Genomic DNA, 15,288 nt, shown 5'->3' on the forward strand with positions numbered 1-15,288 from the left:
CCAGCACACGCTCGCCAACTCCGCAATCGATTCTGATAGACACTTGTAAACAGTCGTTTACGAGCTATACATCCCAGCGAGCATGAGATCCTTAGTTCAAGATCAGAATGCACCTAAACCGCGCAATTCGTATTACGAAAGAGATATCGCTTTCGTTTTAAAGCATATCAGATGGATTATGAACTCGCTCGGCATGTGGCCAGCTGTGCAAAAAGGAGCCGGACGCTTTCTACCGACTGTCATGAAAGTACTATGCAATTTGGTACTTCTCTTCGCCATAATACCGTTCTTCTTCCACGTAGTGTACGAGCTAAAGGATGCAGCGATACGATTGCAATTTGTTGGGTTGCTGGGCTTCTGTATATTGTCATTTTTTAAGTACTGGGCACTCGCAGTCCGTAGACCGAGACTCGAGAGTTGCATCGAACACATACAAACTAATTGGAAACAGGTTAGTAAATTCGTTAATTAAAATTTTTGTGAATGTTCGCGAAGCGAAAGTGGAACTGACGATTGTAGGGACGTTTGATTACTTATTAAAATATTGTCATACTCTAATCCTCTGATAAATCACAAAAACCGAACACAATGTGACAGGTGGAATTGGGCGAAGATCGAAAATTGATGATGGCATACGGTAAAATAGGTAGAAATCTGACGATAATTTGCCTTGTATTCATGTATACCGGTGGAAGTATCTTTCATACGATCACACAATACGCGATCGGCACGTTCATTGATGAACACAATCGCACGATCAAGCCACTAGTGTATCCCATTTACAGTGCTTTATATGACGCGCAAAGAAGTCCGGTTTATCAATTAGTGTACATCGTGCACTGCATGTGCGGATATGTGATTTATTCTGTGACGGCTGGTGCTTGCGGATTAGCCGCGCTTTTCGTAACCCACATCTGTGGACAGATCGACATCGTCATATCACGATTGAACAATCTCGTCGACCGTAAACAAAATTCCAATCCAAACGGACGATTAATAGAAATTGTCGAACACCATCTACGAACATTGAGGTACGATTTATAGAAATTTTCATTAGCAATGAAAGTACATCGTACCACATTGCAGATTTTCAGCAATGGTAGAGACAATTCTGCAAGAAGTGTGCTTAATGGAATTCGTTGGTTCTACTATTTTTATATGCCTGCTCGAATATTACATAATAACGGTGCGCTAACTACATACCATGATTTTAAGAATAGACTTTGATCTACTTTTCATTAAAGCACTCGTGAAATATCTTTATATGATTTCATTATTTACATGATTTCATTAATTTGGCGAAAGCTCATGGCAGGTTAAACATTTATAACAGGCATGGGAGCAGGACAACACGGTTAATATAACAACGTATACCTTGTTACTGATATCTCTGACGTTTAACGTATTTATACTTTGTTACATTGGTGACCTCCTCATTGAGAAGGTACTTCGGTGCATAATTATTTTTCAATTAATTTCATTTCATTATGCGATATAGTGATCGTTTTTATATACTTTAGAGTAGTAGCGTCGGAATATCGTGTTTTACTATGGATTGGTACAACTTGCCTACTAACACGGTGCGTGGCCTCATCTTAATCATCGCTATATCGAATAATCCAACAAAAATTACTGCCGGAGGGATAGTTGATTTAAATTTATCTACCTTTGGAAGTGTGAGTTGTTACAACAATTACTATGTACAATAATATCAATTAAAACAGATAATAAAAGTATCGCGTCTTTGCAGATTCTTAAAACATCATTGGCGTACTTAAGTATCCTCCGAACAGCCGTTGTTTGATAATTCATTAATTTTTCCACTATTTTAATACTAATTTGCAGAATAGAAAGTAAAAGAATTTAGACCAACACTCTCCCATGCACATTCTAAAAATGTGTATTTATGAGGAATTTCATTATTTTACAAGTATAGTAAAATAGTTGCTGTTTTTAACGGATGTCGGAGCTAGTTGTTCGTTGTACGTAAGTTCTAAAATAACTAATTTAATTACTCTTTATCCAATTTTCAGTTACTAATAGGTATTCTGAAAATAATTTAATAGACTTGTGATGACAAAATCGTTGTATCTAAAGATCTTAGTACAAGTTTGCAGTCATTAGCTCGCTATTACTCGCGACGGAAGACTGTTCGAAGGATCGTTCGTTCCGAACAGTGCGGGCATTAAAGTCGCCCTCCAAAACGGCGGTTTCGTCGATCACGATGATCGTTGTTGAACTACTGATTTTAGACTATACCGATCATTTATAAAAATATGTAAAAAACACTAATGTACCGTTCAGTAGGTATATCAAACTCGTTTTGGTTGTACTGGTACATTTTGAGCCATTGACAGATTAAACATAATTATGAATGAGAAAGAAAATAAATTTTTTAATCTTGCCTACCGTCGTATCTCAAATATGTTTCACATGCATGTCGTACGGTATTTGGTAATATTAAACTTACAAAAAGTATAATAAAATGTACAATGTATGTATAGAATGTTACAGTACAGTTTACTTATCAGATCGTTCGATGGCAAGAAGTATCGGTGGTCTATGTACTGATCCTCCCCTTTCACCCACAGCTCGGAACTGCTCGAGTAGTATACAATTTACAAAAAATCGCGTACGGTTATCGACAATTTTTTCCCCTTGTATCGTTCCGAACTCACGTACAGCGTGCAGTTGGCGAGAAAAAAGGTTTACGCGCTTGCGTTGTAACAATGGTATCCTGCAATTTGCTACCGCGACGTTCAGTCAAAAGTGTGCAGCTGAGGCATCACCATGCATGATCGATCGTACAACCGAGTCGTCGTCGGCAAACTGAAGAACTTCCATTTCAAAAGCGACATAAAGTACACCTTGGAAATGTGCCAGTGGGTCCTGAAACCTATTGGCATGTGGTCGCTAATTTACAACCGTACCAGCAAACTAGAGAAAGTTACTTCTGTCGTTTTACTAATAACATGTTTTTGCTCATTGTTCTTCATCATCGTACCGTCCGGTCACTACATCTTCTTCGTGGAGAAAAACATACAGACGAAAGTAAAGTTGCTCGGTCCAGTCGGCTTCTGCCTGTCGTCCGCGATTAAATACTGTTACCTCAGTCTGAAAGGTGCAGTCTTCGGACGTTGCATCGCACACGTGGAAAAGGACTGGAGGATGGTGAACAACCCCAATGATCGCACCATTATGTTAAAGTACGCATCCATCAGTCGGAATCTCATCGCCTTGTGCGCCATTTTTCTTTATAGCGGCGGTATGTCCTATCACACCGTGATGCAATTCTTATCCAAAGACAGGATCAACTCCACCGTAAAGCCGTTGACTTATCCTGGCTACGACGCGTTGTTCGACACTCAGTCCAGCCCATCCTACGAGATCGTGTTCTCCATTCACTGTTTATCCGCCATGGTCATGTACAGTGTTACAACGGCTGCGTACAGCTTGGCCGCAATTTGTGTTACGCATATCTGCGGACAAATTCGTATACAGATATCTCGTCTGGACAACTTGATTAAAAGTGAACAGAAGAAAGATAACCGTCACGACCCTTTAGCCGACATTATACGAGATCATGTCGAGATTTTGAGGTAAGAGGTCATATTGATTTCAAGCTTCGACAAGCTAATTTTTGTTTATATCGTATGAAACGTGAAAATATTTCAGCCTTTCTAAAAACACTGAAGAAGCGCTCCGTGAAATATGTTTTATGGAAATCGTGGAGTCTACGCTAATTATATGTTTGCTCGAATACTATTGCTTAGTGGTAAAGAATTACATCAACCAAAATCTTCTTAAATTAGACTTTTAAAGCGTCGATTTTCTCATTAATTTGGAAGAGTATTTATCTTCGTCGCCTTTTTCTAGGAATGGGAAAATAGCGACGTGGTTGCAATATTGACGTACTTTATTTTACTCGTCTCATTCACTTTCAATATATTGATATTTTGTTACATCGGCGAAGTTCTATCCGAAGAGGTAATGTACAAAGAAGTTGCATTCAACTTTTGTTAAATGCATGTATTCCTTCTATACATTTTTAACATAAAATTTTCTTCGAATTCGCTTAAAGTTGATGACTGTTATAATAGACACCTCGTCATTCCATCAGTGTAGCCAAATAGGTCCAGCTGCCTACGATATCGAATGGTACGATTTACCAGCAAAGAAAGCTTCCGGTCTTATTCTAGTGAATGCTATATCGCTTTATCCGCCTAAACTTACAGCCGGGAAAATAGTGGATCTGTCTCTGAATACGTTCACCACTGTAGGTGACGTATTCGAAAATAATAAATGTACGTCGCTCGACAGTGAAGTTGTAATGTTTTTCAGGTGATAAAATCATCGGTGATTTACTTGAACTTACTGCGGACGGTAACTAATTGGTAAACATACTTTCATTTGTTACTATTACCATGATACACTTGTGCCTGTAGAATCACAAAAAATGTTTTACAGATTTTCTACGCTGACCCATTCGTAAAAGTGGTATACGAGATTTTCTAGATTCAAAGATGACAGACAGAGAATATTTTTGTTAGTAGCTAAAGAAATTTATATTAAATAAATCGTTTTCAATGTTTACTTTTATTCGTATCTTATTGCTCGAAACGGACCAACCACATTAATCATATGAGCATGTGGTTACGAAATGATACAGTGTTTTGTTTACATTTGCGACACAAGTGCTAATGTCCTTTTCTTTTAATATCTTCATATTTTGTTACATAGGTCTGCACGGTTACATATCATTAATATTAATCTAGAAATATAAATTCTGCGATGTGCACATGTACTTACATCGTAAATATTTCCAAATAATAGCAATTAAATTGATTACCTTCTAACCGAAAATATGTAGAAACCGTATGCTTCCCTTAAACTAAGAACACTTGATCGTCGTTCTCGTGTGCATAATGCTACCCCTTCGATCTACGTAATTTTTACGAAGTCTGCGACTTCGGTGCACGGCTCTATAGAAAGACAGGTTTCTCTGTCATTCCATACTGTCGCTTCTCTAACAAGTAATAATCGATTTCAAATTGCGTTTACAAAGATGCACCCACACAACAGCGTTGCACCAGTGCACGGTCTCCAACTCCGCAATCGATTCTGATAGACACTTGTAAACAGTCGTTTACGAGCTATACATCCCAGCGAGCATGAGATCCTTAGTTCAAGATCAGAATGCACCTAAACCGCGCAATTCGTATTCCGAAAGAGATATCGCTTTCGTCTTAAAGCATATCAGATGGATTATGAACTCGCTCGGTATTTGGCCAGCTGTGCTGAAAGGAACCGGACGCTTTCTACCGACTGTCATGAAAGTACTATGCAATTTGGTATTGCTCTTCGCCATAATACCGTTTATCCTTCATCTAGTGTACGAGCTACGGGAAACGGTGATGCGGTTGCAATTACTTGGTTGGCTGAGTTTCTGTTTAGTGTCATTGTTAAAGTACTGGGTTCTCACAGCGCGTAGGCCGATAATTGAGTGTTGTATCGAACAAATACAAACTAATTGGAAACAGGTCAGTAAATTCGTTAATTAAAATTTTTGTGAATGTTCGCAAAGCGAAAGTGGAACTGACGATTGTAGGGACGTTTGATTACTTATTAAAATATTGTCATACTCTAATCCTCTGATAAATCACAAAAACCGAACACAATTTGACAGGTGGAATTGTGCGAAGAACGAAAATTAATGTTGGAATATAGTAAAATGGGTAGAAATCTGACGATAATCTGCCTTGTATTCATGTATACCAGTGGAGGTATCTTTCATACGATCACGCAATACGCGGTCGGCACGTTCATTGATGAACACAATCGCACGATCAAGCCACTAGTGTATCCCATTTACAGTGCTTTGTATGACGCGCAAAGAAGTCCGGTTTATCAATTAGTGTACATCGTGCACTGCATGTGCGGATATGTGATTTATTCTGTAGTGTCTAGTACATGTGGATTAGCCGCGCTTTTCGTAACCCACATCTGTGGACAGATCGACATCGTCATATCACGACTGAACAATCTCGTCGATCGTAAACAAAATTCCAATCCAAACGGACGATTAATAGAAATTGTCGAACACCATCTACGAACATTGAGGTACGATTTATAGAAATTTTCATTAGCAATGAAAGTACATCGTACCACATTGCAGATTTTCAGCAATGGTAGAGACAATTCTGCAAGAAGTGTGCTTAATGGAATTCGTTGATTCCACTATTATGATATGCCTGCTCGAATATTTTTTGATAAGGGTGCGCCAACTATCATGATTTTAACAATAAATTTGATCTACTTTTCATTACAGCACTCGTGAAATATCTTTGTATGATTTCATTATTTACATGATTTCGTTAATTTCGCGAAAGCTCATGGCAGGTTAAACATTTATAACAGGCATGGGAACAGGGCAACACAATTACTGTAACAACGTATATCTTGTTACTGATATCTCTGACGTTTAACGTATTTATACTTTGTTACATTGGTGACCTCCTCATTGAGAAGGTAGATATACTTCGGTGCATAATTATTTTTCAATCAATTTCATTTCATTATGCGATATAGTGATCGTTTTTATATACTTTAGAGTAGTAGCGTCGGAATATCGTGTTTTACGATGGATTGGTACAACTTGCCTACTAAAACAGTGCGTGGCCTCGTCTTAATCATCGCTATATCGAATAATCCTGCAAAAATTACTGCCGGAGGGATAGTTGATTTAAATTTATCTACCTTTGGAAGTGTGAGTTGTTACAACAATTACTATGTACAATAATATCAATTAAAACAGATAATAAAAGTATCGCGTCTTTGCAGATTCTTAAAACATCATTGGCGTACTTAAGTATCCTCCGAACAGCCGTTGTTTGATAATTCATTAATTTTTCCACTATTATAATACTAACTTGTAGAATAAAAAGTAAAAGAATTTACACAATTCACTCTCTTGTTCATGTCACATTCTGGAGATGTGTATTTATAAAAAATTTCATTATTTTACAAATATAGCAAAATAATTGCTGTTTACAGAGCTAATTGTACGTTGTACGTTCTAAATTAAAACTTATGTACAACGTACAACTAGCTCCGCCATCCGTTAAGAATAGCAACTATCTTACTATACTCGTAAAATAATGAAACTCCCTATAAATAAATATCTCCAGAATGTGATACGCAATCTGGATTCCAGATCTTACAACTGAGTCATCAATGACTAATTGAAACGTCAAAATGAATGTAATGTAACGTTTATATGCGTTGTATACGATCTTTAAATGATGCACTCTCATGTGTCGTACATGTTTATGTATGCGGTATCAGATATGAGATCTTTCTTCGTCACTATCGTATATTATTTGTTCCTGCTTTCTTATTAATTAAGACTATACTAAAATACAATCAACTATGTAATAAAGCAAAGATTATTTTTATGAGAATTGAAAAGTATAAAATTGGAAATACTTGTGACAATAGGTATATCAATATTTTTTAAACGTTTTGTCTATGAAAAATGTGAATTCGGTATTAATATTTATATAACTATATATACTAAATAATATTTAGTGTTTCAGTAGAGCATTAGAACATGTAAAGAACTACCAATAAAATGGCAGAAAGAACAACAATTGGAGGCATTCCGATAGAATGTTTAACTGGAGAACCTGCAGCAATTTGGTCTGGCTGGCGTTTATTAGGAAACAGAGAAGTTATTAGGGAAGCCTCTGCAAAAGGAACGCATATTAAGCTTGCACATAAATGTTTAGCTTACAGACAAAATTGCTCCATGGAAGATGCTCGGGACTACTTCAACAAGGAAGTGGAAATTTGGATCACAGAACTTCTGATGAAACACCAAATTTTTAGAGCTTCTCATATTTTAAAAAATATGGTATATTAAATTAACATTATATTACTTTGTAACATCTACTATTACTATTAGAAGTTATAAATGTTACTTTATAGAGAAAGGATCCAGTGGAATACATATTTGAAGTTTGTATGAATTGCAAGGATTCCATACTAAGGAATTATTTATCTGAATATCTGATAAGCATTGCACGTTTTGAAAATGAGCACATAAATTCATGGAACATATTAAAGAGTATTATACAATATGAACAAAAAAATATGTAAGTTTTTTTATTTGTGATGATTTTTGTAAAATAAAAGATTAGTAAGCATTATTTTTTTAGGATACAGAATGGTTTAAGTTCTTCAGTCTGTATAGAAGATATTATAACCTTGCCAGAAAATGTAAAACAAGCAGTATGCACAGAATTATATTTTTCTATAACTGAACAGGATCTTTCAATGAATATAACTAATACTGTGTTATGGGATTACTTGTTGTCTAACAATAAGATTGAAATGATAAAGTTTTGGATTGATACTTATCATAATAGTAATAAAATTAGAGAACCAAATGATATCAATGAAAAATATAAATCATTAATTACTACCATGGATATTCTACCAAATATGATTGATACAATTGATTCTTCAAATGCAAGCAATCTAGTGAAAGATTTAATAAAAAATCATCTATGCAGGTATGGAATATTTGTACAAAAAGAAAAACAAGATATAAAATTACTGTTAGCACGCATTTATGGCAGTGCCATGACCCTATCAGAAATCAATACAATATTTTTACATAAAACATGCAATATTAATAACACTGAATTTTTCCAAACTATTGATAAGGAACTGTGCCTTGTGCACTGCTTAACTGAAAAACACACACAAGAAGATAAACTTAAAGTTTTGGACTTATTTAATATACTAACACAAATGTGTGAAAATCAAGAACAATTTGAAGATATATTAATAGAAGGAATCTTTAAAACAATTCATTACCTTTCCGACGACATAAATGAATTTTTAAAGCAAAATTATTTGATAGTTTTAGTATTAATATTTTCATATTTATCTAAAGAAAATATAGCAATTAGTCAAAACAAAGATATTGCTCCAAAAGGTAATATATTAAAAAGAATATTCACGAGTGAAACTGATCTACAACTGAACAATTATAGTATTTCAAATCAAATTATTCAAAGTATATTACAACATGTACCAATTCTTCAACATATTGTAGAAAATAAACCAAAGAAAGAGGTAACAATGTATGAATTATTAGATGGTTATAAAAATTTAATTGTAAAGCAATTATTTAAATGGCGATTCAATGGTGAACAAATGCCAAACTTCTCTAGTACAGTTCTTGTTAAAAAGTATGGTCATACAGACTCATTAACGTATGAATATTACTTGAAAGAAGCTCGTCCAAATATGGCTATACTTAGCTTAAAGCATTCTCAAGGAAAATTAGTTAAAACTGTATCTTCCAGAAGGTAAAAAGAACTATGTTACAATGTGTTTTATCGATGCTTAAAAATGATTAATGTATACATATAACATATGGATTTCAGAAAATGTAAAGCAGGTCTTTATGCGCATATTCTTGCCCTGCGAAATTTAGATAAACCAGAAATACTTTGTACCTGTGTTTCTTTCATTGAGATGTTAGGTATTAATTCAGAAATTTTAAGACTCCATGTGACGACGGCAAATTATGTGCAAAAAGAGATCAATGTGCTAATTGGTAATTTTTTTCGTTTTCTCAACAAGTACGAAACTCCAAATTTTTTTTCCGTATATCTAAACTCATATTTTAACTTACAGGAAATTTATTAGAAAACGTAATATACAAAGACGAAACTGCCATAAAAACTATAATGTCTTATCTGGAAAATAGTTTTCAAAAAAATTTTAATGAATATTTAGTTGATGACAGTCAGCAATTTGTATCCATATTGAAAATATGGGATTTTATTGTACGATTTGCAAAGGCACACAATTATTCTTTACCAACCAGCTTATTAAAGTTTTTAGCAAATCAAAATCATTGGTTTCAATTTGTTACAGTTTGCCAAATTTTTGCTTATCCTTTAAATCAGGTAATTTAATTTTTGAGTAACGCATTGAGATTGGAAAATTCGAAATAGAAATTGTACATTACTATCATTACATTAGGTATTAGAAAATACTAAACATTTTGGAGATGAAATTATCAAAGAGCACTTGCTAACTTTGTTAAGTAATACACAACTTACAAAGTCACAATCAACTATTCATGGTGATCAAAAAATAAAATCACGAGATACTAGGCAGTCCCTGTATTACAAGATTGGAGTTAAACAAAGTGTAAGTTATGAAAATTACATATGCACAATGAACACAATAAAATATTGCAATGCATTATTATGAAACAGGGGTCTCCTATTTCTGGTTCTCCAATATCTGCAGATTCAGGAAGCACGTCTGATTCTTGTAGTGTATACGAATATCACATAAATGACACTACTTGTTCCTCAAACGATGATTTATGGCTAATTATTTTAAAATGTCATCAAAGTCCAGATCCACCTGGTGCACTAATAAATGCATCCCGGTTAACATCAAGACCTTTTCTCACAGTTTTGGCAACTTGTTATGAGGTATTTTGCAATGATGTTTTTTTTCTATTTATATAAAATATAGTGTTCCCCTTAATGTTAATGACAAAAATCTATCTTAGCCATCTGCAATAGCAGCATATTCTTATTCATGGATGGTAATATCTGCTGCAAATGAAAGTATTACTTCTGATTATAAAGAATGCCTGGAACAACAAGTATGGACAGCCAATCAAGTTCTAAACTTATTAGGCACAATGGTGACATGTGGATATATTAGTACTCTTAATAAAGCTTACAAAATCTTTATGCCTGTAAGTATATGTTATGCATATTTATAATACAAGAAATTTCATTGACATTATTATATTGTAGGAAAGTCCCTTTAATTCCTTTTTTGAATTCCTCACACAATGTACAAATTATGGAAACTTCAAAACTTGTCAGCAAAAATTGTTGGAATTCAAAACCCAATGTTTAAACCTCAAACGGAATGTACGTTTCAAATTATGCTATAATACTTAATCCTACGATGTTTAAAATAAATAAAACAACAGACTAGTATTGCGTTTTTCAGAAAGTTATGGATTGGGATTGTTCAGATAACACATACTTGGAAAACTTGTATTGGGTTGCAATTGTTGCTGTTAAATGTATTATTGCAACACTTGCTTATTGTCTTAACAGTACACATTTGCAAATCAAATTTCTTGAAATTTTAATGAAATGCAATTTTTACGCAGATTTGCCAGGTATAACGAGCAGTCATATGTCAATGCTTTACTAACACAAATTCGTTGTAATAGAAAACATTAATTTTTAAACAATTTTTTCGTACATTTCAGTTTATGTCCCAAATTTTCAACATCTTTTACAAATTGCAAAGATACTTCAGAAAACTAGTGTTACATTAAACTTTGCAGCTGTTACAATGTCAGATAATCTATATAATTTTGATCCTGAAATTCAGAGATGTGTTAATGATTTATTAAAAACTAAAAATTATAACAGTGCATTAGAATTGTCAAATGTAGCAGGATTAAATTCATCTGACATTATCTTGGCCCAGGTATCATCTTGATATAATTTAATTGTTCTCCATTTTTATTTTCACTCAACACTAATACATTGAAAATATTTCTAGTATCGGCATCAATTTAAATGTTGTATGCAACAAAATGATAAAATTAGAAATGAATTCTGGAATGAATGTGCCATGAATTTTGAAAAATACAATGTTCCATCTGAGAAGTCTGCAGAATTTTTTGTTGAACATGCTGAAAAAGTTGTTTCTCACAAAGAAAGGTATGCATTCTTTTTAAATAAAGTCTCTAAATTTAAGCAGATAACAAACAACAAATACATATTGTTACAGATATGAAATATTGTACCTGGCTTTTGAAAAACTAAAAAATATCGAAACAGAGCAAGAGACTATTGATACATTAGAAGTAGCAATGTGGAAATCTTGTATATTAGCTGGTCCCGAAAATATACACTTAAATGGTGGACCTTACATTTTTAATAAATTAAAAACAGAATTATTATCAGGATTGAACAGAGTGAAATTTAGCTATACATTGAATTACCCATATGAAAAGAATGCAGCTGAAAATTTGATTAATAAGTTAATTGATTTAGGTAAATTAGACATTGCATTAAGAATTAGTACTATTTTTAATTACAAACATAAGGTGAGTTTGGCTATTTCGACAAATAACTGATACTGGAGTAAACAGTTTTTTCTGAAGTATTTTCTTGTATATAGGATTTACAAATTTTAATGTTGTGTTTGAGCTTGGCTGAAGGTGAAATTACACCAAATAAGTTAACTTTTGAACAAAAAAATTTTTTAAAGGAAATAAATGAAAATAAACAACAAATGTACGGTGCCTTCAAGAATCGCAGTTTACGAAGATTATCCTCGTCATCTTCGTGTAATTATTTGTTTTACGTTTATATTGTAATAAACTATTTCATGCAGTTTATTTATTGTGAATCTTGTACTTTAGTAATCACTCTAACCAACATGCATGAAATAAGCAAAGCGAAAGACGAAAATATGCACAAAATGAAAATAGAATGCTTATCAATTTTACAAACATTACTCAAGAACTTAAAACATGGAACAGAGACATGTTTGAGAATTGTATTATGTTATAAATTGGCAGTGCACTTAGGAAAGAGTTATCATTTCTTGTTACTGTTGAGCAATCCTTTTCAATTCTTACAAGAAATTGCAGAAAGTAGTATAGATAATAAATCTGAAGTTTTTACTGATATAATTGTTGCATACAAAATAAGCAATGATACTATTGCTACATTTTTGGCTGAAAATATTATGACAAACATTACACGTGCCATTGAAGGTAAATAATAATATAGTCATAGAGACATTATAAGATCATTCTAAATTTTTATATTTTACAGGCGGATATGAGGATAATATTTCTTTGTGGGGATATTCTTTGAATACAAATTTTCGTGTAATTATGGAATTATGCGATGATATATCACTTCTCGGTTGGCAACTTTTAAAAACAGCAAATAAATTACTTGGACATTCCTATGGTGAAAACAAAAATGGTATTTCATAAAATAAAATTTTTTTCGCATTCTCAATATATTTGAATTTCTTGCATAATTTTTTTTTCTCTACTTAGTGTCAACTTTAAAGACAATTGTAGAATTATTAATACGATCTCACGATTGTTTTACGACTTCTTGTAATATGGAAGGTATAGCGGCAATATTGCGTAAATGTCAAAATCTCGCAAATGTGTTGCAAAATCTCAAGTTATGGGCATTATTGGTATGTTATATATTGCAACGGTAAGTGGAGTCACTTTAATTAACATATTAATGCATTGTATTATTTTAGGTTCGACTTGTAACAGGTGTTGGTCGATTTATAGAAATGAATTATATATTTGAAATATTAAAAACCAATGACCAATTTGAATTCTTACTTGGAAAAGGATTAGATAAGGTTTCTTTTGACACATATTAGTTTTAAAGAAGTATATACATATTGTAAAGTATAATATGAAACGTATTACAGGTGACTGGTCTCAAAATGGCACTATTAGAATTTCTAAAACGACATTGTCCCGAGAATAAGGATCTTTTTACGTTAGTGGCATTACATTTCCAATTGTATCATGAACTTGCACTTATGTGGGAAAATGAAGCAAAGGATGAAATCAAAACATTAATATCTGATGTGATGAAAGATCAAGGAAAATTGCAATGCAATATTCCACATGAAATGAAATTATTTAAGACTGAAAATGTTCAAAAACAGTTACAAACAGCTGTAGTCAATTTTACTCATGCAAGCCAATACTATTTGAAGGTAAGGTGCAATTTATATATGTTATCTAGGAACAAATAGTTCCTCCTATCAACTAATAGAACATATTTACACAGGCTAATGAATTGAATCTTGCTGGTCAATGTTCAGACCAAACACAATTAGTTGCTCTTCAACTTTCACTACTTAACACGGTGTCTACTAATCAACAAGTAATCTGCATACTTAATATAAAGTCTGAAGACATTGACAGAATATTATGCCAAATTTTAAATTTCTCTCAAGCTCTTATTGTTATACATGCCTACAATCATCATGTAGATTGGGCTAATTTGATATATAATCATTGTATATTGAATGGAAAAAAAAAATATTTAAAAGATTTCATGGCTATGAAACGATTAACTCCCAGCTTGGTACAAGATTGTGCACGCAGGCAAGTTACTTAAATAAATTATTCTAAAGGTCATTTTTATATATAAGTACTTGTACTCTTATAGGTATAGATTAGAAAAGAGTATTACTTATACAATGACAGAGAATATGAAAATGTTAGTGTCTGAATTATCAGATGTGGAATGTAAATACATGCTAGCAAGTCAATTAGGATATAAGGATATCGTAGAAACAATGCTCAGTAATCCTATGATAGGTGCATATCTCAAAGATACTGTATGGAAAAAGGGTTATAATACTAACTAAATGTTTCGCATTCCTAACACCATGTACTTCTGATAAACTGTCAGTGTAAAATAACTGTCACAAATATACGTTTTTATTATTATTTTTATATACTAAATAAATATTCTCTATTAAGATTGTTTCCACGCATTAATTTATTTACAGTCAAATTTTAAATCGTGATGAAAATCTATTACTTCCATGTAAATATAAATTTTCATTTATTTAAAAAAAAAAAATGTCGAGCTTCAAACTCTGTATAACTCATAACTTCAAACGGTAATCATGGCGTCCGAAAGTATGTCTAATAAAAAAACCGTTGGACGCAATCAACGTGAAAAAACGGCAATTTCAAAACTAGACGCGTATATAACGAAATATGAAAGGAAATTTGGTAAAATATCAGCATTAAATGTCTTATCAAAGAAGCAAACAAAGTTAATAAAACTCGTTCGCAAGTTAACGGACGCTATCGAGAAAGAAGAGATTAACAAACAACAGGGTACGAATTATTTTAGAATTATTTCAGAATTCGATAACTTTTTTCTATATTATAGCATTTCAGATACTCAAAGTATCCAACGATGCAATAAAAGAGACAATATCCAAATTGCAAGATTCGATGAAAATGTACAAAGAAAGCGTGAGATCCGAAATTGCAAAGCTCGATTATTTGAGCACAGATCGACTTTTAAATATTAATTACGCATGCACATAACTTACCAGTGTTGCGTATTTATAATATGTTGATGTACGTTCACGGAAGCGATACTTTCTGCACTTGGAGACAATTCTGAACACGATCTTCTTCCA

At 33.0% G+C, this 15,288-nt stretch overlaps 5 protein-coding genes across 12 annotated transcripts; all 5 read left to right on the plus strand.

Annotated features, from left to right (window-relative positions):
* Nucleotides 1-17: 17 nt before the first annotated feature.
* On the plus strand, nucleotides 18-1,918 carry LOC128887503 (odorant receptor 4-like). Its single transcript, XM_054143489.1, has 6 exons — nucleotides 18-451; nucleotides 598-1,031; nucleotides 1,087-1,186; nucleotides 1,334-1,444; nucleotides 1,521-1,676; nucleotides 1,751-1,918. The coding sequence occupies exons 1-6, from the start codon at nucleotides 83-85 to the stop codon at nucleotides 1,802-1,804; spliced, it is 1,224 nt and encodes a 407-aa protein (XP_053999464.1). The 5' UTR covers nucleotides 18-82; the 3' UTR covers nucleotides 1,805-1,918.
* Nucleotides 1,919-2,706: 788 nt separating this feature from the next.
* On the plus strand, nucleotides 2,707-4,548 carry LOC128887497 (odorant receptor 4-like). 3 transcript variants are annotated; one of them, XM_054143478.1, is made up of 6 exons: nucleotides 2,707-3,599; nucleotides 3,676-3,775; nucleotides 3,877-3,987; nucleotides 4,121-4,276; nucleotides 4,342-4,394; nucleotides 4,468-4,548. In XM_054143478.1, coding segments are annotated over exons 1-6 (1,230 nt in total). In that variant the 5' UTR covers nucleotides 2,707-2,790; the 3' UTR covers nucleotides 4,469-4,548. The 3 variants fall into 3 exon arrangements, with proteins under 3 accessions (XP_053999453.1, XP_053999451.1, XP_053999452.1); XM_054143476.1 differs by having other exon boundaries at nucleotides 4,121-4,394; XM_054143477.1 differs by lacking the exon at nucleotides 4,468-4,548 and having other exon boundaries at nucleotides 4,342-4,398.
* Nucleotides 4,549-5,171: 623 nt separating this feature from the next.
* On the plus strand, nucleotides 5,172-7,091 carry LOC128887504 (odorant receptor 4-like). The gene is made up of 6 exons (XM_054143490.1): nucleotides 5,172-5,540; nucleotides 5,687-6,120; nucleotides 6,176-6,275; nucleotides 6,418-6,528; nucleotides 6,611-6,766; nucleotides 6,841-7,091. Exons 1-6 carry the CDS (start codon nucleotides 5,172-5,174, stop codon nucleotides 6,892-6,894), a joined length of 1,224 nt encoding a protein of 407 aa, XP_053999465.1. The 3' UTR covers nucleotides 6,895-7,091.
* A 184-nt stretch (nucleotides 7,092-7,275) lies between these two features.
* Nucleotides 7,276-14,928, plus strand: LOC128887462 (spatacsin). Of its 6 annotated transcripts, none has more exons than XM_054143350.1 (23): nucleotides 7,276-7,497; nucleotides 7,596-7,912; nucleotides 7,987-8,153; nucleotides 8,217-9,377; nucleotides 9,456-9,628; nucleotides 9,709-9,983; nucleotides 10,060-10,230; nucleotides 10,299-10,523; nucleotides 10,604-10,795; nucleotides 10,857-10,976; nucleotides 11,059-11,233; nucleotides 11,327-11,550; nucleotides 11,626-11,786; nucleotides 11,857-12,175; nucleotides 12,250-12,418; nucleotides 12,494-12,850; nucleotides 12,912-13,067; nucleotides 13,145-13,293; nucleotides 13,363-13,470; nucleotides 13,543-13,836; nucleotides 13,911-14,230; nucleotides 14,295-14,535; nucleotides 14,641-14,928. In XM_054143350.1, exons 2-22 carry the CDS (start codon nucleotides 7,631-7,633, stop codon nucleotides 14,494-14,496), a joined length of 5,400 nt encoding a protein of 1,799 aa, XP_053999325.1. In that variant the 5' UTR covers nucleotides 7,276-7,497; nucleotides 7,596-7,630; the 3' UTR covers nucleotides 14,497-14,535; nucleotides 14,641-14,928. The 6 variants fall into 6 exon arrangements, with proteins under 6 accessions (XP_053999325.1, XP_053999326.1, XP_053999323.1 ...); XM_054143351.1 differs by lacking the exon at nucleotides 14,641-14,928 and having other exon boundaries at nucleotides 8,217-9,001; nucleotides 9,122-9,377; nucleotides 14,295-14,617; XM_054143348.1 differs by lacking the exon at nucleotides 14,641-14,928 and having other exon boundaries at nucleotides 7,588-7,912; nucleotides 14,295-14,617.
* Nucleotides 14,761-15,193, plus strand: LOC128887730 (uncharacterized). The gene is made up of 2 exons (XM_054143932.1): nucleotides 14,761-14,977; nucleotides 15,033-15,193. Exons 1-2 carry the CDS (start codon nucleotides 14,761-14,763, stop codon nucleotides 15,191-15,193), a joined length of 378 nt encoding a protein of 125 aa, XP_053999907.1.
* The last annotated feature ends 95 nt before the right edge of the window (nucleotides 15,194-15,288 follow it).

Source organism: Hylaeus anthracinus, unplaced genomic scaffold, assembly GCF_026225885.1.
Source record: "Hylaeus anthracinus isolate JK02 unplaced genomic scaffold, UHH_iyHylAnth1.0_haploid 11989, whole genome shotgun sequence".
NCBI classification, from domain to species: domain Eukaryota; kingdom Metazoa; phylum Arthropoda; class Insecta; order Hymenoptera; family Colletidae; genus Hylaeus; species Hylaeus anthracinus.